This window comes from Neoarius graeffei, chromosome 14 (genome assembly GCF_027579695.1).
Source record: "Neoarius graeffei isolate fNeoGra1 chromosome 14, fNeoGra1.pri, whole genome shotgun sequence".
Classification (NCBI taxonomy): domain Eukaryota; kingdom Metazoa; phylum Chordata; class Actinopteri; order Siluriformes; family Ariidae; genus Neoarius; species Neoarius graeffei.
In genome coordinates this window covers 58636451-58662507 of record NC_083582.1, presented here as the reverse complement: position 1 = coordinate 58662507, position 26057 = coordinate 58636451, and the positions used below count along the sequence as shown (strand labels likewise).

General features: G+C 40.6%; 1 protein-coding gene across 3 annotated transcripts in view; it reads left to right on the top strand.

The window, feature by feature from the left end:
- The first annotated feature begins 2140 nt into the window (after positions 1-2140).
- LOC132898496 (cadherin-18) overlaps positions 2141-26057 on the top strand; it is a 298900-nt gene continuing 274983 nt past the window's right edge. For all 3 annotated transcript variants that reach the window (XM_060940160.1, XM_060940158.1, XM_060940159.1), the window contains exon 1: positions 2141-2495. In XM_060940160.1, the coding sequence (XP_060796143.1) occupies positions 2247-2495 (249 nt within the window). In that variant the 5' untranslated portion in view covers positions 2141-2246. The remainder of the gene's footprint in view (positions 2496-26057) is intronic.

Genomic DNA, 26057 nt, shown 5'->3' with positions numbered 1-26057 from the left:
ACTGAATGGAAACCAGTCAATAGCAGACTCATCAAGATCAGAATGAAAGGTAAACAGGTTAACGCCACTATCATCCACCATCATCCAACAAACGACAATGACGAAGATGTCAAAGATGAATTTTACGAGCAGCTGCAGGCAGAATTGGAAAGCGTATCAAGATATGATCTGAAAATTGTAATGGGAGACTTGAATGCAAAAGCTGGGAACAACAATATCACCTATGAAAGAGCCATGGGAAAAGAGGGTTGTGGTAATAGGAATGAAAATGGTGAAAGGCTATTGGAATTTTGTACCACCTGTGATTTTGTTGTTGGAGGGACTCTCTTGTGTGGAAGACTATTTTCTCCATTGTAGAACAATACTGAAGACATCAAAACTATGAAACAATAAATGGAACAGATGTGAAATTATGTTGGAAACAAAAAAAAAGTGTTAAGAAAATATGTTTTATATTTTAGATTCTTCAAAGTAGCCAGCGTTTACCTTGATGACGTTTTGTACGCTATTGGCATTATCTTAACCAGCTTCATGAGGTAGTCACCTGGAATGCTTTTCAGTTAACAGCTGTGCCTCGTCAAAAGTGAATTAGTGCAATTTCTTGCCTTCTTAATGCATTTGAGATCAAACAGTCAATAGTAAATAATAAGAATACAGTAAATAGCCATATTCCATAACTGCAGTAATCCATATTATGTCAAGAACTGCTCAAAGTAAAGAGAAATGACAGTCCAACATTACCTTAAGACAGGAAGTGTCTTTAATTAATAAATATAAAGAAAAAGGTGTGTCCAAACTTTTGTCTAGTACTGTAATATTTATATTTAAAAGAACAGTATTCCATTGTTCAGTTATTTATTTATTTATTTATTTATTTATTTTTAAATATGTCTGTGTAATTCATCACCTCACATTATTATGTTCTGGTATCCAGAGGAAAAAGAAGCTGCAAATGTTACACACATTTGTCTTCTTGAAGTCCACTAATGCTGTAAATCCATATGGACATTTGAATGCACTTTGAAGTAACCACCCAGGTTCTAGCAATTGAATTCATTCATCTTTAATCAAGATCAAATGCTTGTGTTCAGGGAAGAAAACTAAAAATGGAACTTTAATAAGATTTTTTTTGTTGTTGTTGTCATTAAATAAAGCTTGAGGTTTTCCATGTATATTTCAAATGTGCCAAAACTTTGTTGTCCAAGCATGCGACAGTCTATATTCCCAGAGCAAAACATATCCATAAATCATCCTTAAGTACGGCGGCACGGTGGTGTAGTGGTTAGCGCTGTCGCCTCACAGCAAGAAGGTCCTGGGTTCGAGCCCCAGGGCTGGCGAGGGCCTTTCTGTGTGGAGTTTGCATGTTGTCCGCGTGGGGGTGCTCTGGTTTCCCCCACAGTCCAAAGACATGCAGGTTAGGTTAACTGGTGACTCTAAATTGACCGTGGGTGTGAATGGTTGTCTATGTGTCAGCCCTGTGATGACCTGGCGACTTGTCCAGGGTGTACCCCGCCTTTCGCCCGTAGTCAGCTGGGATAGGCTCCAGCTTACCTGCGACCCTGTAGAAGGATAAAGCGGCTAGAGATAATGAGATGAGATCCTTAAGTACTGTCCCAAGTATGGGTTGGGCAATTGTTGAATGTGCATTCACAATTTTTAAAGATAAAAACATTTATTTGTGGACACACTGAGTTTGTATCCATTATTATTATTATTATTATTATTATTGTTGTTGTTGATGTTGTGTGCAACATGCTCCTTGTGATGCTAGACAGCTAACTTTAAAGCGAATAATTATAATTATATTTTTTCCTTCTCTAGGTATCTCAAGATGATCTGTGTCTCTGCACAACTTTGCTAAAACCTTTCTAAACCCAATACCAATTGTTTCCTGAAGCAAAAGCCCTCTGAGTCCATTATGTAAATGCATTTGTACAGTCATATTGATATGGAAGACTGAAACATGAGCATCATAAAAGCTTTCTGGACCTCTGACTCTGGCCGTTCTCTCTTCTTGGATCTCATCTCTCTAAAATAGCACCAAAGGAGGGTTACAACTGTGTGGGTTACAGAACTGGCTGAAGGGGGCGGATGAAAAAGAAGCTCATGAAGCAGAAGATAGTCCATATCAATAGGAATATACTTGCTTCTGGGATATCTCGATCATTTGGAATATTGTGATACTTTGGGAAAACACATTATCACATTATTTTGGAATACTGGAAATATTGTTCTTACTCACCATCATGAAGGTGAGTCCAACTTCCTGTCTGTGTCCTGTGCTTCTCTGTCTCTGCTTCCTGGATAGAGGCTATGGGGCAAGTCACCATGGACAGGCCAGGATGATCTCCAGGAATCATAACCTGACTCACAGTCACAACCATACAAAAGATGGGGAGACAGAAGTCCACCATAGACCAAAGCGGGGATGGATATGGAACCAGTTCTTTGTACTGGAGGAGCACCTTGGACCAGATGCACAGTATGTAGGAAAGGTAGGCAATGTGCTTTAATTACGTATATTTCGTATGCACCTTAAATATGCCTCTTGTAGATGTATAATAGTGTGTAATCTAAATGTGTCAGAAGAATAAAAAAACACCACATAATCTTATGTGATAGAATAAAAATAAACAAGCTTTATACATGATTAGTCACAATTGAAGTCAGCTGCTTTTGTCAAAAAACATACAGTACTTCCATTGACTCTGTTTAGAGGAAAAACATCATTAATTTATTTCTAGTTTCCGAAATACTGACACACATAAAATTATTAAGACTGTAGTGAATTCAAGCCATTTATACAGAATGAATTTGCAGCATTCATTTTCTTTTGCTGCCCATATTTCTTGTTTATGCAACAGTTGGCCATGATTGATGAGTCTTACATATCCAATTAGTTTAGTGCTGCAGAACTCTGGCACAGTAAGCTCAGAAGGGTTGAATGAATGTTTACAGCTTTAAATGTTTGCAAGTACTGTACATCAGCTATCTATGTTTTTTTCTCAGACTTGTTAGGCTTGTGTAACATGGTTCTCTCAACCATGCCAACTGGTAAACATGTCTGTAAATCCATTAGCATATTAATATACTGAACTTGTTGCAATGGAAATTCAAATCCCTGATCAAGTATTTTAATTGTTTGTGCATGGAGCATTTGAGCAGTAATTGCTTGCGCATAGGGTTTATGATAATTCTGTCAGTTGGAACAAATATCTACATATATTTTATAAATAGAACTAAAATGAAAATGTTGGGGGCGGCACGGTGGTGTAGTGGTTAGCGCTGTCGCCTCACAGCAAGAAGGTCCTGGGTTCGAGCCCCGGGGCCGGTGAGGGCCTTTCTGTGTGGAGTTTGCATGTTCTCCCCGTGTCCGCGTGGGTTTCCTCCGGGTGCTCCGGTTTCCCCCACAGTCCAAAGACATACAGGTTAGGTTAACTGGTGACTCTAAATTGACTGTAGGTGTGAATGTGAGTGTGAATGGTTGTCTGTGTCTATGTGTCAGCCCTGTGATGACCTGGCGACTTGTCCAGGGTGTACCCCGCCTTTCGCCCGTAGTCAGCTGGGATAGGCTCCAGCTTGCCTGCGACCCTGTAGAAGGATAAAGCGGCTAGAGATAATGAGATGAGATGAGTGTAGAAAGACAATAAAACAAGAACAAGCCTCTCAATTTATTCTCAACAACATATCAACTGATATTTAACCTTTATACCACATCACTTATCAAAAGGTGTTGATTAATTATCTATTACAAAATGGCTTGGGCAGTAATTCTGAATGTAAAGTTTATATTAATGCACTCATTTTAATACACTAGTATTTTTATAGTAAAAACTTAAACAAGGACTTGTAAGGTAAACGTTCAACATAAATGGATTAAAAACATACAGTGATGCTTGAAAGTTTGTGAACCCTTTAGAATTTTCTATATTTCTGCATAAATATGACCTAAAACATCATCAGATTTTCACACAAGTCCTAAAAGTAGATAAAGAGTACCCAGTTAAACAAATGAGACAAAAAATATTATAATTGGTCATTTATTTACTGAGGAAAATAATCCAATATTACATATCTGTGAGTGGCAAAAGTATGTGAACCTCTAGGATTAGCAGTTAATTTGAAGGTGAAATTAGAGTCAGGTGTTTTCAATCAATGGGATGACAATCAAGTGTGAGTGGGCACCCTGTTTTATTTAAAGAACAGGGATCTATCAAAGTCTGATCTTCACAACACATGTTTGTGGAAGTGTATCATGGCATGAACAAAGGAGATTTCTGAGGACCTCAGAAAAAGCGTTGTTGATGCTCATCAGGCTGGAAAAAGTTACAAAACTATCTCTAAAGAGTTTGGACTCCACCAATCCACAGTCAGACAGATTGTGTACAAATGGAGGAAATTCAAGACCATTGTTACCCTCCCCAGAAGTAGTCGACCAACAAAGATCACTCCAAGAACAAGGTGTGTAACAGTCGGTGAGGTCACAAAGGACCCCAGGGTAACTTCTAAGCAACTGAAGGTCTCTCTCACATTGGCTAATGTTAATGTTCATGAGTCCACCATCAGGAGAACACTGAACAACAATGGTGTGCATGGCAGGGTTGCAAGGAGAAAGCCATTGCTCTCCAAAAAGAACATTGCTGCTCGTCTGCAATTTGCTAAAGATCACGTGGACAAGCCAGAAGGCTATTGGAAAAATTTTTTGTGGACGGATGAGACCAAAATAGAACTTTTTGGTTTAAATGAGAAGCGTTATGTTTGGAGAAAGGAAAACACTGCATTCCAGCATAAGAACCTTATCCCATCTGTGAAACATGCTCGTGGTGGTGGTGGTGGTGGTGGTGGTATCATGGTTTGGGCCTGTTTTACTGCATCCGGACCAGGACAGCTTGCCATCATTGATGGAACAATGAATTCTGAATTATACCAGTGAATTCTAAAGTAAAATGTCAGGACACCTGTCCATGAACTGAATCTCAAGAGAAGGTGGGTCATGCAGCAAGACAACGACCCTAAGCACACAAGTCGTTCTACCAAAGAATGGTTAAAGAAGAATAAAGTTAATGTTTTGGAATGGCCAAGTCAAAGTCCTGACCTTAATCCAATCGAAATGTTGTGGAAGGACCTGAAGTGAGCAGTTCATGTGAGGAAACCCACCAACATCCTAAAGTTGAAGCTGTTCTGTATGGAGGATAATGGGCTAAAATTCCATTCCATTGTCTACTTGCCTTTGGACCACACGACCACATAATTGATTAATTCCTATAAAAGCATGTCCTATTATGTTTTATTCTTTAATTCAATGACCTATCATAAAATATACTAGAATCCAACTCTTTGATAAAACAAGGAATAAGTTGATATCAGTGAACTATTAATGACTGAAACATCAAGAGCTGTAAACGGGATTATCTAATGTAAATGACATCAAAAAAGAACAAGTTGATCGTTTAGAAATCAACTTGTAAATTTTAACAATATCGGGATAAGATAAGACCAATCAGACAATCTATATTTTCTAATTGTAATGTTTCCTGAGGAGGATTTTTACCGGGTGCAACTAAGATGATAAACTATATGGCCAAATTATGTTGACACCTGAACATCACACCCATGTTTGTCCATTTCAAGACCTTGGGTATTAAAATAGGTTTGATCCCCCCTCTTTGCTGTCATAAAAGCTTCCACTCTTCTGGGGAGGCTTTCCAATGTATTTTAGAATGTGGCTGTGGGGATTTGTGCTCATTCAGTCACAAGAGCATTAGTGAGGTCAGGTGCCAATGCAGAGTTAGAAGGTGTGCAATTGCTATTCCGCTTCATCCTAAAGGTGTTCAGTGGGCTTGAGGTCAAGGCTCCGGCCACTCGAGTTCAACCAAGGCAAATATCTTTACGGATGTCTCTTTGTACACAAGGGTGTTGTCAACCTGGAACAGGTTTGGGCCCTTTAGTTCCAGTGAAGGGAAACTGTAATGCTACAGCATGCAAAGACATTCTATCCAATTGCGTGCTTCCAACTTTGTTGCAAAAGTTTGGGGAAGAATCACATACAGGTATGATGATCATGTGTCCACATGCTTTTGGCCATACAGTTTACATGGGATTAACCCTCTATACCACATAGTGGCTACTGAACAATGGCAAAACAAAGATATGCTATAACATTTATTTATTAAATAATATGCTTATGAATACATTAAATCAATATATTTATTTTGAAAAAGGAAACTGGATGTATTGCCATTGACATTTCTGAAGTATTTATAAGTTACATTTTACAACTGACTGACCAACTGAGAATTTACAGCATCTCTGGGAGTAATGGCTAGCTATTGGAAGTGTACACGTCTGTTCTCATTGGATGAGACAGTATTTACAGTTCTATGCAAAAGTCTTTGGTACCCTAATTTTTTTTTCATACAAACTTTGTTATAGATTTCTATTTTATGACTTCTACATTATAGAGTCAGTACAAAAACATTTTAGAGTCCAAACGTTCATTTTCCAGCACAAAATTAAATGTTACAAAAAATATGTTTGTATCTGAGCAGCATATTACATAAGATACCTCTTTTCAGATTAATAAAGAAAACATGATGAAGGCTACTGGGTTTTGCTGCAAACTTCAAAAGCAAGTGTGACAGTCAAAGGGTCCAGTAAAACCTACAGTTCATTTCCTTATAAAACTGCACTCATTGTACCTGAAACTACTATTTTTTAAAGCCATTTCATACCAAATATTGGCTTTGCTTCATTTATTGTGGCTTACTGCTGTTTATAGTATTTTTTTTATGTTGAAACATTTCATTTCGTTATTTTTAAGCCATTTTAGTCTACAGCATTTCTTTACATGTGCCTGAGACTTTTGCACAGTGCACCTGGTGGTGTAGTGGTTAGCACTGTCGCCTCACAGCAAGAAAGTCCTGGGTTCAAGCCCAGCGGCCAACGGGGGCCTTTCTGTGTGGCGTTTGCATGTTCTCCCCGTGTCTGTGTGGGTTTCCTCCGGGTGCTCTGGTTCCCCACAGTCCAAAGACATGCAGGTTAGGCTAATTGGTGGCTCTTAATTGGCCATAGGTGTGAGTGTGAATGGTTGTTTGTCTCTATGGCCAAGTTTACATTAGACCGTATTAGCGGATCATCAGATTAACGTTTTTAAAACGATTAGTGTGCACACAGCAACACCAATACACGATTCGCGTGCACACAGCAACACCAATACACGGATACGCTCGGCTCCGCAGGCATCCTGCGCTCCAAATCACTCCGCCCTGAACACCGAGTGCCCTCTGGAGGGTGCGCACTCCGGCCCTGCGCAGCTCACAGAGCGCGCGAGTGAAGTGCACGAGCCACGATTCGGGACTGAGCCGCTGTGTGTGTGATCCCAGCGCATATCACTTACCACTTGCAAGTGGAAGGATGGCAAGCCTAAAGACAATCATAACTACACAATGGGCAGTATTTGCATCAGTATTTGCAGTATTTTCATACTTTTATACTCTTTAATGAAAGGTGATGCAAGGCGGAAGTCCGCGCCATTTTTCAGCAGTCGCGTCACATGACCAACGCCAGCGAATCAGGAAGGTGGATGTCACAGTGACGTTGTCCAATGACGACGCCAGCTAGAGCTCAGCACAAGCGTATCCGCGTATTCTCAATGTTTACACAGCACTGGACCAGACACGATCTAGATTGAATACGTGGACGCTGGCGGATTCCCGTTTCCCGGCGTTTCCAGGCGGTTTAATGTAAACGGACAGTGCATCCGCGAAGAAAACGAGACAGATACGGTCTAATGTAAACTTGGCCTATGTGTCAGCCCTGCAATGACATGGTGATTTGTCCAGGCTTTACCCTGCCTCTTGCCCATAGTCAGCAGGGATAGGCTCCAGCTTGCCTGCAACCCTGCACAGGATAAGCAGTAATGGATGTGCACCAATGATGATTATTCACCATGTGTGGATGACAGTAACAATGATGTTGATATATTTTGAAATGTCAAAATAAAATAAAAAAATTAAGAATAATATTAGTATTCTCCTGTTTGTTATGACTAGCTAACTTTCTCGCAGTTCCAAGTATCTTTGTATGGTTGTCACTGAGAAGTGTTGGGTGGTTTATAGTGAGCCAATACCAGCATCATTGCTTACAAAACCGATCAGATAAATGTAATTACATGTGTAAAAATAAATGAATTTAAAAAATAAAAAAATGTAAAAAGGTAAACCCATGCCACATTTAATTGCAGAGATGTCTAATCAACACCTTAGACTCTTGTTGGCATGTTCAGTGCAGCCTCAGTCAACTGTGAAAATGAATTACTGTGTTTCATTCTCACTACACGCATCTCTCTCTCTCTCTCTCTCTCTCTCTCACACACACACAAATTCTGTTTGATTTCTAGCATTGAAAGTCTATTTATTTTCAATTTAGTGTAAGCTGCTTAACTTGTCAGACCATTTCTTATCTATGTGGTTTAGCAGTCTTTGATAAACATTTCAATATTTAATTATTTACAAAATATATAATACATGCTACTTAAACACATTAAGATATAAGATGTAATAAATATGTCTGCAGTATTGTTCAAAACTGAAGTCCAAACTGGACCTGGCTAACATCTTTCACAATTCTTTCTTGTTTTGTCTCTATTCAGCTCAATATTGACAATATTTGAGTGACAGCACAACACTCCTGTTCCAGTCCATCTGTTTTGAGTCATACCTCTGGATTTGTATGATTTGTTCGAAAGAAAAAAAAAACATTTCTTCTTGAAACACCTCCAGAAAGAGACATTTTTTATTGTAACTGTGGTTGAATCATGCGTCCAGGTCAGAAAAATGGAGACTAAAATGAAAACAAAAGATTGTTTTACACATAATCATTAGAACCAACTGCCCTATTTGGTTTTCCAAACAAACAGCCCTGAATTCTATCATTTGAAGAAGATGTGCAGAATGAAAATGTATATATTCTCCCTTGATATTTGCATAAAAAGATACAGGAAGAGTACATCTTTTTGCATAAAAAGATACAGGAAGTTCCTCATCTTTTGCTCTTAAAACCTCTGCCATGTTGTTGTTGTTGTTGTTTTTATTTATTTACTTTTGTTTTCCCCTGTTTGAAATAGAGATCAGGAAGACAGGTTGTCCATGTTCTTTCATGTCTTCTCAGTGGTTTACACAGTGAGACAAAAAATAAAAAAAAGAATAAAAAATAAAAAAACAAATAAAACACCCTACAGTTTAGCCATTTACCTAATATGTTATGTATAGCTGTTTCTGAATTGCGATGATCATTCTTTGTGCTTTCTCTTATCCATATCATGCTTAAGAAGAAAGAATACATAAAGAGATAAACATATCAATCTGCCTGTTATAATGTGCTTGCTGATGGAAAAAAAAAATCTGAGGTTGGGTCAAAAAACAGGTTCATAGCATAGCTGTGACATTGTTCCTGTAGTCCTAAAAGGGCACTCGCAGGACAGTGCTGATTGAATTGAGGCCTTGAATAATGGAACCTTATCAGTCCTGTAATTGCATGGAACAATAATTACTTTTCATGCTTGGCGTCTGGCTTTGAAGTGTGCTGATTTGTTTGCTGAGTGACTGTGTCATGGTGAGTCAAGATGCTCTCCCACTCAACAGCCCACTACCCACCTTCACCTTCATCCCACACGGCACAGTTCAAAAACAAATTAAGCCAACAAAATTCACTAATCCATGATGAAAACATGCCATTAAGAAGAAACAGTTCATTATGAGGGATTATATCTAACACACACGCATGCAAGAAATCCAAAATCTTTATTGCCGTCTAACTTGCTTGTTAAATTACAAGAACTACTATCACAAGGGTCAGTGAAATATAACAATGAGGCAAAAATGACTCTTGATAAAATGGAAAAAAAAAAGACTCCTGGATATTAATATAAGAGCCATTCCACAGAATCGGTGCCATTTCCGTCCCTAGAAATTTATATGTATAAATGCACATAAAAATGTACTTTAAAATATATTTCCTTATTACGCAGAATGTCCCGCACATTGATCTGATTTCAAATTTAAGATATATAATTGTAAGGATTAATAAAAACTACCTAAAACACTGAAAAATAGCATGTGTTACCTGTCCCCGCACTCTAACTTTATACTTAACTATGAAATATTATGATTAAAATCCTTCAGAAACAGTATTTCTTTTGCACTGTTGTGTGACTCCATATCCTATCCATGGTTTAAATATATTTTTTTCATAAGAAATCCACAATCTCTTAGTTAAAATACACATTTTAGTCATGTCCCTGGGTTTTCACTCAGTCCTGTTACCCAAATATATTACCCCATCTGACAAATTTGGAACATTCCATAAATCACATGATCAACAGGAAGTTACATCAGTTGTGTCTTCTGAAGGCCATGGGAAGACCAAAAGTTAGTTCTCTCATTTACTTTTCTGTATGATGATTTTTTAACTTTGACTGATAAGGTCAATGTCAACATACTGTCCTGTTACTTAAATTATTTCTTAGATGATATTTGTTTATTTTAAAAATACAGATTTTTGGTAAATCATTAGAATGTGCTAAGTGTGGTCATGCTATTAGCGATAACGCCATGTGGCTTAATTCCATGTATTGGCTAATCCTAGGCTAAAAACTCAGTCCTGTTACTTTCAGAGTTTTGGTAATAGGACTGAAAAAAATGCAGCCATCTTTGACTTGCAAACCTCGTAACATAGCCTGAGGTTGACCAATACACATTTTGAATAGTTAAATATGTGTGTTATTATAATCAGTGTTGAAAAGACATAACAAATTAAGTTTAATCTGGGAGTGGTACAACAAGCAAATGGCACCCATTCCATGGAATGTCCCATAAGCACCCAACAATTCCAGTGTGTATGTGCATGCATGGATATGTAGTTTTCTCCCTATCTTCACTTAAATTAAAGATTGCAAATGCATGAATATAACTGAGCAAAGGAGAGCTTTCTGCCCTCTCCCTACAAAGCCCCACTGATGACTGACTAACTCCTTTATTTTTTTCCCTGTGCTCACTTTACACTACAAGTCTTACCATTGGTAAATGATGGCAAAACAAGTCAAATTGATGATTAGAAAAATTAACGTTAGATTGCTGGTGTAGGCAGCACAGTGATGTAGTGGTTAGCACTGTCACCTCATAGCAAGAAGGTTCTGGGTTTGAGCCCACTGGCTGATGGGGGCCTTTCTGTGTGGAGTTTGCATGTTCTCCCTGTGTCTGTGTGGGTTTCCTCCGGGTGCTCTGGTTTCCCCCACAGTCCAAAGACATGCAGGTTAGGCTAATTGGTGACTCTAAATTGACCGTAGGTGTGAATGTGAGTGTGAATGATTGTTTGTCTCTATGGCCAAGTTTACATTAGACCGTATCTGTCTCGTTTTCTTTGCGGATGCACTGTCTGTTTACATTAAAACGCCTGGAAACGCCGGGAAACGGGAATCCGCCAGGGTCCACGTATTCAGTCCAGATCGTGTCTGGTCCGGTGCTGTGTAAACATTGAGAATACGCGGATACGCTGTGCTGAGCTCTAGCTGGCGTCGTCATTGGACAACGTCACTGTGACATCCACCTTCCTGATTCGCTGGCGTTGGTCATGTGACGCGACTGCTGAAAAACGGCGTGGACTTCCGCCTTGTATCACCTTTCATTAAAGAGTATAAAAGTATGAAAATACTGCAAATACTGATGCAAATACTGCCCATTGTGTAGTTATGATTGTCTTTAGGCTTGCCATCCTTCCACTTGCAAGTGGTAAGTGACGCGCATGCCCGACATGCACTGAGATCACACACACAGCGGCTCAGTCCCAAATCACTGCTCGTGCGCTATACTCGTGCGCTCTGTGAGCTGCGCAGGGCCGGAGTGCGCACCCTCCAGAGGGCACTCGCTGTTCAGGGAGGAGTGATTTGGAGCGCAGGATGCCTGCGGAGCCGAGCGTATCCGTGTATTGGCGTTGCTATGTGCACGCGAATCGTGTATTGGCGTTGCTGTGTGCACACTAATCGTTTTAAAAACGTTAATCTGATGATCTGCTGATACGGTCTAATGTAAACCCCACCTATGTGTCAGCCCTGCAGTGACCTGGCAACTTGTCCAGGGTGTATCCCGCCTCTCGCCCATAGTCAGCTGGGAGAGGCTCCAGCTTGCCCGCACCCTGCACAGTATAAGCGGTTACAGATAATGGAAGGATGGATTGCTGGTGTACATATTGTCATTCGAGTCTGGCTATTTAAATCTGAAAACTGTAGAAAAAAATCTGCACTCCTTGGTGTCATATAGAGTAAATGTGTAAAGTAGAGTAGTCAATCTGTGAGCAGTAATGGTTGTCATTTCACTCATGCATAATGTGTGAGCTATAATGAATTGCAATATAATTATGGTTGAGTGAAAAGGGGGATGGCAAACTGGAACAGTGGGAGCATTGCTGTTTCAAAGCTCTTACTGTCAGTACATAGTTTCATTGATCAGGGATCACATGCTAATGCATCATGTTTCCAAGATAAACTCTGAATCCACTGTGATCCTGACCAGGATATCATGCTTACTATTAATTAATTAATTAATTAATTAATTAATTAATTAATTAATTAATTAATTAATTAATTAATCATAATGGATTGCAGGGTTGCAATAGACTTTTTATATGAATTCCTTGTCTTACCAAACCTCAAGAGGAATAATGTGTAGTTCTGTCAGGTTGGGGGTTAGTATCGTTTTGAAGTCCTCTTACAAACCACTTGTCAAAAAATCATAAATTGTAGGCCAAATATGTACAGGATTGTATGGTAACCATCACACTCATTTGTTTTAGTTAAGGTGTAGACACATAGAAATGTAGAAAAGTTCACACGCAGAAAAATTAGCATATTCTGATAACTAAATACAGAGTTTCATGAAGTTTGGCAGGTCTTTAGTCCAGATGTTCCCATCCTCATATAGACTTACATATATCATTGACCACTTCAATCACTATATTTATATTATCCGAGTCATGTTGCATCAAAACATATAGTGTCTTGCAAAAGTATTCGACCCCCTTGGTGTTTGTCCTGTTTTGTCGCATTACAAGCTGTAAATAAAATGGATTTTTGGGGAGTTAGCACCATTTGATTTACACAACATGCCTACCACTTTAAAGGTGCAAACTGTTGTTTTATTGTGACACAAACAATAATTAAGATGAAAAATGAGAAATCTGGAGTGTGCATAGGTTTTCACCCCCCTAAAGTCAATACTTTATAGAGCCACGTTTTGGTGAAATTACAGCTGCAAATCTCTTGGGGTATGTCTCTATTAGCTTAGCACATCTAACCACTGGGATTTTTGCCCATTCCTCAAGGCAAAACTGCTCCATCTCCTTCAAGTTAGATGGGTTGCATTGGTGTACAGCAATATTCAAGTTATGCTACAGATTCTCAATTGGATTGAGGTCTGGGCTTTGACTAGGCCATTCCAAGACATTTACATGTTTCCCTTTAAACCACTCCAGTGTAGCTTTATTAGTATGTTTAGGGTCATTGTTGTGCTGGAACGTGAACCATTGTCCCAGTCTCAAACCTCTGGCTGACTCAAACTGGTTTTTCTCCAGAATTACCCTGTATTTAGTGCCATCCATCTTTCCTTCAGTCCTGACTAGCCTTACTGTCCCTGCAGATGGAAAACATCCCCACAGCATGACGCTGCCACCACCATGCTTCACTGTAGGAATGGTGTTCTCAGGGTGTTGGGTTTGTGCCACACATGGCATTTCCCACGATGGCCAAAAAGATCAATTTTAGTCTCATTTGACCAGAGAATCTTCTTCCACGTGTTTGAGGAGTCTGGCACATGCTATTGGGCAAACTCCAAACGTGTTTTCTTAACACTCTGAGGTCCTGGGCCTGTCATACACTCTGTGGCAGTCTGATAAACCTTGACATTTTTAAGTATTTCATCTAACTAAAAACATCCATGCAAAAGTGACACACATGGTTATATTCTGGACACCCTCAGCAATAATATTATGAGAGTAAAGTGAATGTAATGAAATTTGTTTTTATTTAAATTAAGTGCAAACACAACCTTACAAAAAAAACCTATTTTCAGAGTCTTCAAACCTTTTAAAAAAACACTATAAATTATCTGCACAAGACTTTTGAAGTCTGAACCTTGTAAGCATAGGTGTTGGCTACATAAAAGTAAGACCAGCATTCAGAAATGTTATGCAGTTTCAATACTAATTGTAGAAACTTCAGACTTCCTTTGTTTTCTCCAAAGCCAGTTGCCCTTTCAAATGAATATTGATGAGGTCGGTGTAATTCACCTGTAATCCCCCCTCCCCTCTGTCACTGTCAATAGTCCATTTGTCAAAGACAAAGACCCTGGCCCTGGCCACTGTACCTCCCTGCCCCCACACCTCTCTGCTTGGAAAGTTACTGCAAAGAAAAGAAGCCCTAAAAGCCAAAGCTATCACAGTCACAGATTAAATATTCTGGCTTCTTCTAAATCTTATAATAAATATGCCTTCCTCAACTGTAAGATACTCAAAATGTTCAATAGCTAATGATCATCCCTGGATTGTGGCTCTCTGCTGTCAGTCCTCATTGCAGTCCTCATCTGGATGCCAAGCATCATAACAGTTCCTGTCAGGTTGAAGGCAAAGGAAAAATCACACGTTTTGCACTTCCACAGGGTTTTTGTTTTCCTTCCCTGTAACCTGCAGTACACACAGTCTCTGCGACCATCACCAGCCTTATTCTGATTTCTGTTCAGCTCAATCCCCCAAACTGGCTTGTGAGTCTTGCCAACTTTCTTCAGAGGAGCCTTTGGGGGCTCAAAACGTAGTGGCACACCGCACAGCTGTGCAGTGAGCTCCTCCATGAAATCCCTATGGCTCAGGCTTTTCTTCTGCATGTTTTGCATGAGTTCTTTATGGAGGATGAAGGCATTTGTTGCAGCAATGTCCAGGAAGTGAAGGAAAAGCTTCTTGTACCACTTCACAGTTTTGTGCTGTGCTGTGTAGTACTGGATCAACTGGTCAGATAAGTCCACACCACCCATGAACTTGTACTCTACCACAGGTTTGGGGCATGGAACAGACTGTCTTGACCAGGCACGTCCTCAAAGTTTCTCAGTTGGTATGGAAACAAGTGAACATGTGCACTTGTTTATACCGGTGAAATGGGGCATTTTCACCTCCCCTTGCTACACAATGAGCGAATGACGACACTGATGTTCCATGTGCTTAACATGTGAATAGCTGATGGGTGTGTCGTTAAGAGGCTGCTGCTGGCTGAAGTACTGAAATTCATAAAATTTGTTTTTATTCTCTTTACAAAGTGCTAAAGATAAAGTTTGTTATATATTAGTGCTGTCAAAAATGTCGCGTTATTAACGCGTTAACTTGACTCAATTTTAACGGCGATAATTTTTTTATCGCGAGATTAACGCTCTGTGACATGATGTAGGTTTTTCATAAGCTTTTGAAACTGCCAGGAACTTGGAACAGAGACTTTGCTTAGAAAAACGATAGCAGCTAGACTGTAATGCCACGCCCCGCACAGCCAGAGTCCTCTGCCCTCCCCCGAAGAGCCACGGTGCTCGGCTTAGGTTTCGTTTTCCCATCGGCGGCTCCAGCCTGACTTTGCAGTGGCTGTGACAAGACGTGTTATGCTCTGCAATAAAAAAAAAACACATTGGTACAACCAGTGTTCGAACTATGCCGATATTTTCGGGGGGTCCCTTTTTTTCCCTTGGGGGGGTGCTTGCACTTGTCTCAGAGCGCGGATCTCCATCGCGCACTCACTTCGGATATGCAAATGCTTCCCGTTACACACGATTGCTATGTCAATAAACATCATTTTGCCAATATTTTAGAGACCCCCCAACATTTCCCAAATCATGTTTTCAAGGGATCTCATGTCTGTTTCAGGGGATCTCGGATCCCCCGAGTACCCCCGTAGTTCGAACGGTGAGCAAGCCCATTCACTTTTTTATGCTGATAAGAGAATTACAATGTTTTTTCATGTGACAAAAATGTGCAATTAAATTGCGATTAATCGCGAGTTAACTATGACAGTCGCGACATTAATCGCGATTAAATATTTTAATCGCTTGACAGCACTAATATATATTTAAACTAGAAGATTCAAGGTTTCTAGTGGTGTTACTTGAATGTTTCTAGCACAAAAACTCATGGAGCTTTAGGCCAAGTTTACATTAGACCGTATCTGTCTCGTTTTCTTCGCGGATGTACTGTCCGTTCACATTAAAACGCCGGGAAACGCCGGGAAACGGGAATCCGCCAGGGCCGACGTATTCAACCCAGTTCGTATTTGAACCGTTGCTGTGTAAACATTGAGGATACGCGGATACGCTGTGCTGAGCTCTAGCTGACGTCGTCATTGGACAACGTCACTGTGACATCCACCTTCCTGATTCGCTGGCGTTGGGATCACACACACAGTGGCTCAGTCCCGAATCACTGCTCGTGCGCTTCACTCACGCGCTCTGTGAGCTGCGCAGGGCCGGAGTGCGCACCCTCCAGAGGGCACTCGCTGTTCAGGGCGGAGTGATTTGGAGCGCAGGAGGAAGCGCTGAGCCGCACTGAGGTTTATTTACACATTTCAACCTCCTTCAGGTGCTTAAACTCAGTGAGAACATGAACATCACAGCCAGGTGTGTTTATCTGCTGGAGAAGGTGTTCGCTTGCCATCCTTCCACTTGCAAGTGGTGAGCGACTTGCGCATGTCTGATATGCACTGGGATCATGTGACGTGCCGTCTAATTAGTCATGTGATTAGCGTATCCATGTATTGGTGTTGCTGTGTGCACGCGAATCGTGTATTGGCGTTGCTGTGCGCATGCGAATCGTTTTAAAAACATTAATCTGATGATCCGCTCATTCAAAATAATGTAAACAGGGCCTTAGATGTGTGTTTACTAACAGTCCTAAAAGTCCCCTGTGGGGGGTCGGCGACTCTTGCAACGACACTTTTTTTTTTCTGGTCACTCTTCCATAAAGCCCCACTCTGTGGAGTGTACAGCTTAAAGTGGTCCTATGGACATATACTTCCATCTCCGCTGTGGATCTTTGCAACTCCTTCAGTGTTCTCTTTGATGTCTTTGTTGCATCTCTGATTAATGCCCTTCTTGCCCAGTCTGTCAGTTTTGGTGGGTGGCCTTCACTTGTCAGGTTTGTAGTGGTGACAAATTTTTTCCATTTTGCTATCATGGATTTAATGGTGCTCCCTGGGATTTTCAAAGTTTGCGATATTTTTTATAACCCAACCCTGATCTATACTTCTTCACAACTTTGTCTCTGATATGTTTGGCATGCTCTTTGGTTTTCATGTTGCTTGTAGTACTGCAGAGTCAGAGTCCTACCAGAACAGGTTGATTTATACAGACATCATGTGACAGATCATGTGACACTTTGATTGCACACAGGGGGATCTTAATCAACTAATTATGTGACTTATGAAGTGAATTGGTTGAACCAGCTCTTATTTAGGGGTTTCATACAAAAGGGGGTGAATACCTATGCAGACTGCAGATTTCTGTTTTTTTTTTTCATCTTAATTATTGTTTTTATCACAATAAAACAACAATTTGCACCTTTAAAGTTGTAGGCATGTTATGTAAATCAAATGGTGCTCACCCTCCAAAAATCCATTTTAATTCCATCTTGTAATGTGGCAAAACAGGACAAACACAAAGGGGGATGGATACTTTTGCAAGACACTGTAGCTATGCCCAAATGTTGACATTTCCAACAATATTTTAGCTTGCAAAATTTTCATACGTACATGCCAGAGACAGGAAACCTCATCACACAGATCCCCCTCCCAGAGGGTCCAACTTGCTGAGTCAGAAGTTGATTCAAAAACAAGCTCATGACCAGGGACTTTGGAGTTTATCCCCCTATTAACAGAGCCTACCACCATACAATAATCTCAACAAATTCTATTTATAAATTAAGTGAAGATAGATGAAGACTGTCAAGCAGTCATAAAACCCAGTCTTTCTGGTGCCTGCCTTCAAGCCACAATGTTTTACGACCCCAAGCTGACTTCTTCTGGAACAGAGTCTCACGAAAAACCTCAGAACAAAAGAAAGATTTTATTCTTATTCATGAAATGGCCAGGTGGCATAGTGGTGTAGTGGTTAGCACTGTCGCTGCACAGCAAGAAGGTCCTGGGTTCGAGCCCAGTGGCCAACGAAGGCCACTGTGTGTGTGTGGAGTTTGCATGCTCTCCCTGTGTCTCCGTGGGTTTCCTCCAGGTGCTCCAGTTTCCCCCACAGTCCAAAGACATGCAGGTTAGGTTAACTGGTGACTCTAAATTGACCATAGGTGTGAGTGGTTGTTTGTGTCTATATGTTAGCCCTGTGATTATCTGGCGACTTGTCCAGGGTGTACCCCACCTCTCGCCCGTAGTCAGCTGGGATAGGTTCCAGCCTGCCTGTGACCCTGTAGAACAGGATAAGTGGCTACAGATAATGGATGAAATGGCCATCTAATCAATTCAACAAACTTTATCAACTAACTCAGCATTCAGTGTTTAAGAATGGACTTATTGCTAAACCAATGTGTTTTTTTTTTGTTTGTTTGTTTTCATCTGGGGGTTCGTCTAAAGGTATTTTATAATCGGTATTTTAATCCATGTGAATGTACAGTATTTCTAATCTAATAAGTATGTTTATCCCAACAAGCTAATACTTCTTGAGTGGAGGGTGATTCTTTAAATGTGTTTGATGTGTTGAAGCTCTGACTCTTCACAGTTTAATTCTGATATGTGCTTTCCATTAATATTGGTTTATCCATAAGTTTTGTAACGAAGTACAAAACTAGTTTAAAAACTGCACCTCCAGAATGTCTGGAATCATATTCCTCCAAATCACCTCCCAAGGGGGTAAGGCCAAAATCCCATTGGCCAGATCACTATTTTGCATAATTATATATGCATGACTAGCTCACAACAAAACAATTATGCACACTTAAAACTGATGGCTCTTTGCTGTTTTCCATTAATATGAATCTCTGCTGCTATGCATCACTTTCAATGCAATTCCAAGGTCCACAATTCAAGAAACTTTGAGCTCTTCATCTTTTCAATGGTATGCATCTCCACTCAGTTTCCATCTGTTTCCATATGCAACATGAAGATTTCATCCTCTTCAAGAAAATTTAGCCATGAGAACCACAAAACTCCTAAAACCTGAAGAAGACTTTAAAAGCTCCAGCTGCCTGAATACCGTTAAATGCTTCTGCCATGAGCTCATCATTAAAGCAGTATGAGAACTTCCAGAAAAAATGCGCAACAAACAAACATGCACACAATCTGTTTGGTAATCAGGGTGCATTTTGCTGTTTTCTCGATAAGTTCTTCAGCATAAGTTGTTTACTTTGTTTAAATCTACCACCACTTTGCTGTGTTGGGTCTCAGGCATCTAACTAGTTAAGATAGTAACCCGATATTATGTTTATACGTAATATTGTGCATTTTAGGTAATTTCATTGTTATATTCCACTCATTTCACTATTGTTTATTGCTTCTGTTTTTTTGTGTTTGGATCCTAGTTGTGTCATAATTTTAGGAATAAATGGTGTGTGTTGTAAAGATTTTTGACACACTGTTTGTCTTTTCTCATGATTTCGGTCCCTGGATTGCTTGATTTCCATTACCTAAGCTTTGAAATAAATGAATCTCATTGTAATTAATTAAGTTACAATGGAACTATTTTGCCTGTGCAGTAAGAGGAGTTTCACCAAAGTCTTATTACAAATACCTATCCATGACTAATATCGATGGATGAAATAGCTCCCACTTAGGTTGTGTAATAATTCTGTTACTATTTAATTTCCACTATAATCTAAGCTACAAACCCCTACAGTCATAAAGATAAATTTGGTCTTTAGAATTGGTACTTTGGTTGCTGGGGTTACTTCTGATGGGCAAAATGTGTAAATCATGCAGAAGAATGACAAACAACTGACTGTGACTGCAATTAAGGTTCAGATGCTTTCTTCCATCCATCCATCCATTGTCTGTAGCTGCTTATCCTGTTCTACAGGGTCGCAGGCAAGCTGGAGCCTATCCCAGCTGACTATGGGCGAGAGGCGGGGTACACCCTGGACAAGTCGCCAGGTTATCGCAGGGCTGACACAGAGACAAACAACCATTCACACTCATGCCTACGGTCAATTTAGAGCCACCAGTTAGCCTAAACTGCATGCCTTTGGACTGTGGGGGAAACCGGAGCACCCAGAGGAAACCCATGCAGACATGGGGAGAACATGTAAACTCCACACAGAAAGGCCCTCGCCGGCCGCTGGGCTCAAACCCAGAACCTTCTTGCTGTGAGGCAACAGTGCTAACCACTACATCACCATGCCGCCCTCAGATGCTTTCTTTAGAAGGATAAATGATTATGAAAAAGACTGTGGCCTTTTCTACTCTCTATACGATGTTCAGACATGGAAGTTGTTGTCATTAGCTGACTGCATACACTCAGTCAAGACAAACTGTTGTCTGCTCTTCAACAATATGAATACACTGGCAAGGAAAATCCTTTTTATTATCCCTTGTCTCTATGGTTGTTCCACGTGGGAGCCTCCCATTCATCTACGGTACATCAGACGTTTAAGATAGATTAATATGAAAGCACATGCAACATGTGTTGCATCAAGAGGGTGAGAGGAGACAAGTGCGTAAACTCAGTAGTGCTTTTATTTGGGCTAATCCAATAATTGTAATTGAAGTCCATAGCAAAGGTCAGAACACAGGAAGACAAGCCTCATGCAAGGTAATCCATAAAACAAAATAGAAGAACAGGACCTAGGCTCAGACTTAATATAACTAATTGTAATGTAAAATAAAATGACACACAAAAAGACAAACTACAACCTCAGTTCCAAAAAAGTTGGGATGCTCTGTAAAACATAAATAAAAACAGAATGTAAATCCATTTCACAGGACTACAGTTGACTTGCTAACTTTAGGACTGCAGTTGTCATGAACAGTTTTCACTCAAATTTCCATCAATGAACAGTTTATAACGTCAACAAAACAGACTTCATGTTAAAACCAGAATGATTTTCCTGGTTTTACAGTTATACTTTGTGACTATAAAGGACACAGTTATAGAAGCGAATTATTTATAATCATGCTATCTGTTATCACCCAGATGAGGATGGGTTCCCTTCTGAGTCTGGTTCCTCTCAAGCTTTCTTCCTCATTTCGTTTGAGGGAGTTTTTCCTTCCCACCGTTGCCACAAGCTTGCTCAGTGGGGATAAATTAAGAATAACATTAGCTCATGTTTAAAGTCTTTAATTTTCTGTAAAGCTGCTTTGTGACAATATCTGTTGTAAAAAGCGCTTTACAAATAAACTTGACATTTCAACCTATATTCATATGAATACAATACAAAGGCAAGATATTTAATGTTCAAACTGATCAATTTTATTGTTTTTTTTTTGTTTGTAAATATACACTCATCCTGAATTTGATGCCTGCAGCACATTCCAAAAATGTTGGGACAGGAGCAAGAAAAGACAGTGAAAGTTGTGGAATGCAAAACAAAAACAAACAAACAAACAAAATCTGTTTAGAACATTCGACAGGCAAACAGGTTAATTGGTCACAGGTGTTAGAATCATGTTTGGGTATGAAAGGGGCATCCTTGAAAGGCTCAGTCATTCACAAGCAAGGATGGGGTGAGGTTCACCACTTTAAGAACAACATATCTCAATGTACAGTTGCAAAAAGTTCAGTGATTTCACCATCTACATTTGATAATCTCATCAAAATGTTCAGACAATACATTGAAATTTCTGCACATAAGGGCCAAAGCAAAAACCAATATTGAATACCTTTGACCTTCAATCCCTCAAATGGCATTACATTAAAAACCAACATCCATCCATAATCTGTAGCCACTTATCCTGTTCTGCAGGGTTGCAGGCAAGCTGGAGCCTATCCCAGGTGACTATGGGCAAGAGGCGGGGTACACCCTGGACAAGTCGCCAGATCATCACAGGGCTGATACACAGAGACAAACATTCACACACACATTCACACCTACGGTCAATTTAGAGCCACCAATTAACCTAACTGCATGTCTTTGGACTGTGGGAGAAACCGGAGCACCCGGAGGAAACCCACGCAGACACAGGGAGAACATGCAAACTCCAAACAGAAAGGCCCTCGCCGGCCACTGGGCTTGAACCCAGGACCTTCTTGCTGTGAGGTGACAGTGCTAACCACTACACCACTGTGCCACCCTAAAAACCAACATGATTGCATAAAAAGTATATTACTATCTGGGCTCAGAAACACTTCAGAAAACCATTGTCAGTAAACACAGTTCATTGCTGCATCTACAAATGCAAAGCGAAGGCCATATATCAAAAACTATTCAGGAATGACGCTGAATTCTCTGGGCCTGAGCTCAACTGAGATGGACTAATGCAAAGTGAAAAAGTGCTGTGGTCTGAAGAATCCACATTTCGAATTAATTTTGGGAAATCATGGATGTTGTGTCTTCTGGGCTAAAGAGGTAAAGGACCATCCAGATTATTAGCAGCACAAAGTGAAAAGTCAGCATCTATGATGGTATGGGGGTCTGTTAGTGCCCATGGCATAGGTAATTTGCACATCTGTAAAGGCTCTATGAATGCTGAAAGGTACATGCAGGTTTCGGAGCAATGTATGCTAGCATCCAGACAATGTCTTTTTGAACAGACTCACCAGACTAATTTGTAATCCCTACTGACCTCAAGCTGACATCGCCTCATGAAAAACTTCAGAATGAAGATTTTATTCTTATTAATTAAATGGCCACTTGATCATTTCACAAACTTTTCAAACTACCTTAGCATTTTATGTTGAAATGATCTTTACCTCAACAAGCAAGTACTTGAACTGTAACAACTGTAATAATGTAACATTCTGCAAATGTGCACTTGCACACGTGAGCGTGCACACACACACACACACACACACACACACACACACACACACACACACACAAAACTTTCAAATTATTGCATTCTGTTTTCATTCCGTTTTACAAAGCATCCCACCTTTTTTGGGAGCAGGTTGTAATCAAGAACTAACACAAAACAAGTGAACACAATGAGACAACAAACCAATGACAGGACAGCAGCGTTCATCATCATGAGAACCATGACATTGAAAACCCATCCATCCATCCATCCATCCATCCATTATCCGTAACCACTTATCCTGTGCAGGGTCATGGGCAAGCTGGAACCTATCCCAGCTGACTATGGGCGAGAGGCAGGGTATACCCTGGACAAGTCGCCAGATCATCACAGGGCTGACACATAGAAAGAAACAACCATTCATACTCACATTCACACCTACGGTCAATTTAGAGCCACCAATTAACCTAACCTGCATGTCTTTGGACTGTGGGGGGAAATCAGAGCACCCAGAGGAAACCATTGAAAACCCAAGAAGCCTATATTTGTCACACATACAGTCAAGCACAGACTTAGGCACACAGTGAAATTTAACTTCTGCATTTAATCCATCTGAAGCAGTGAACACACACATGCACAAACAAGTGAGCAATGAGCACACACACATACCCAGAGCAGTGGGCAGATATGCTACAGTGCCTGGGGAGCAGTTGTGGGTTAGGTGCCCTTGCTCAAGGGCACTTCAGCCCAACCTCAGTCCATGGCTGTCCCATGTTAACCCAACTCCATGTCTTTGAACTGTGGGGGAAACCAGAGCACCCAGAGGAAACCCACGCAGACACGAGGAGAACATGCAAACTCCATACAGAAAGGCCATCTTTGGCCGTTGGGCTCAAACCAAGAACCTTCTTGCTGTGAGCCGACAGTGCTAACCACTACACCGCCGTGCTGCCCAGCACATGACAAAATTTAGGCCTGGAAAACTTTAACAGATACAGAGACTTATGGCCCTTTTCCACTACCCTTTTTCAGCTCACTTCAGCTCGCTTCAGCTCACTTCAGCCCGACACGGCTCGCGTTTCGACTACCAAAAACCAGCACGACTCAGCTCGCTTCAGCCCTGCTTAGCCCCTAAAACTCGCACCGTTTTGGGGTAGGGCTGAAGCGAGCCAAACCGTGCTGACTGAGGCTGGGGGCGTGAGCAGACACTCCCCTGTGCACTGATTGGTGAGGAGGAGTGTCCTCACATGCCCACACACGCCCCGCGAGCGCGCTGGGATCTGTAAACACCGCAAACCCGGAAGAAGAAGAATTACGAATTACGAGAATTTCTGAAGCCTTATGCGCCTCGCCTCATCTATACGCTCTTGCCAGTATCTGTTGGCGTTGTCAAGCCACAGCACCAAGACCAGCAACACTAACGACTCCATGTCCTCCATGTTTATTGTTTACTATTCGGGTCGTGAGACTACTGCTTAAAAGCTCACTGAATCAGTGACATACAGAGCATCGTGGACGAGTTCGCGGAGCGCAAGGCTCGCCGTATGCCCTTCAAATAATGCGCGCAGTAGGCTATTGATGTTTTATTATGAGCCATGTACAGTATGTCGCCGAATGTTTTTTTGTTTCTGAGTTACATGTTCGTTTGAAGGACTTAATGTACAAAATAACATAGTTGCACCCCGTAGTGTTGAAATTGGTAAACACAGTGCATTCAGTGAGGTTTGCACCGCCCTCCTTTTATTTCTGACTCTTCCTGTCACTGCTGCAACCTCTGAGCGCTCATTCGTATGCCCTTCAAATAATGTGCGCAGTATAGGCTATTGATGTTTTATTATGAGCCATGTACAGTATCCTAATGTTTTTTGTTTCTGAGTTACATGTTCGTTTGAAGGACTTGATGTACTAAATAACATAGTTGCACCCGGTAGTGTTGAAATTGGTAAACACCGCAGTTGCGGACATTTTGTAGCCTAAAATGATGTTATGATAAGCTTTAATAAAGGGTCCGGTCATTTGCCCCGCCCCCGGCCCGGCTCTGACTTGTTCCGCCACTGTCACTGATGTCACTGTTTGCGCTGCTTAACGACATCACATGACGTCCACCCACTTTCGCTAACTCCACCCAATGTGTCCACCCACTTCCAGCCAGCACGGTTCAGCGCGGTTGTAGTCGAAATGCAACTCCAACAGCCCCGCTCAGCTCGACTCAGCTTGACTCGGCACGGCACGGCTCAGCCGCGTTTGTAGTGGAAAAGCGGCAATAGAGTCAAACACATCTGCAATAATCTGAGCTTTTATATATTCTTCATGGAGCAACGTTAGTATCTAACAGTCTGAATAAACCTTCACTTCCCATGTTGTACTGAGCTCCTGAATAACCCTGGAGTGTATTTCCCCTCAGTTCTATCTCACTTGTCTCTCTGTGCTCACATTTCATTCCATCTCATATTTCTCTGTGCTGACTAATGCTTTTAGTAGGTGTACAATAAAAGAATATTTACAAAATTTGAAAATGTGCCTTCAAAGTATGTTCTGAAGAACCAGAACAGGTTCTTCTCTGTGTATGTTTTATTAGTGTGCAATAGCCTGCTATAAGATTCTTCAAATTCATGCAGTTATAAATGGAATCTGAGGCAAAAATACTGGTCCTTAAAAAAAAGAAAAAAAATCAAAGTACAGTTGCAGTTGAATTACATTTTCATCTTTCATACCTTGTATGCAAACAGATCATTAGTGAATTCTCATTAACAAGTGAGAGATAATTTACAACAGGATAAAATGCACCATCACAGATTTAATTTTCTTCTCCCTTTCATTTCATAATAGAGAATAGGAGAAATGTTGGTCCATAATCCATGTGATTAAATGACTCCTTTCTTTGGATATGAGATTCATTTGTTTCTCTGGATATCACTAGGACTGTACCCTAAAAATAGTTTCCTAAAAATTGAGGTCTGGCTGTATGGTGGGGAAAACAGTCATTTAAACTGACTGCAAGAACAAAACTACAAGACCAGGTACACTGGCATGGTTAGGTTCACATGTCCACTTAGAAGGACGGGTCAGTGCAAATCAATACAAAGTACTCTATACT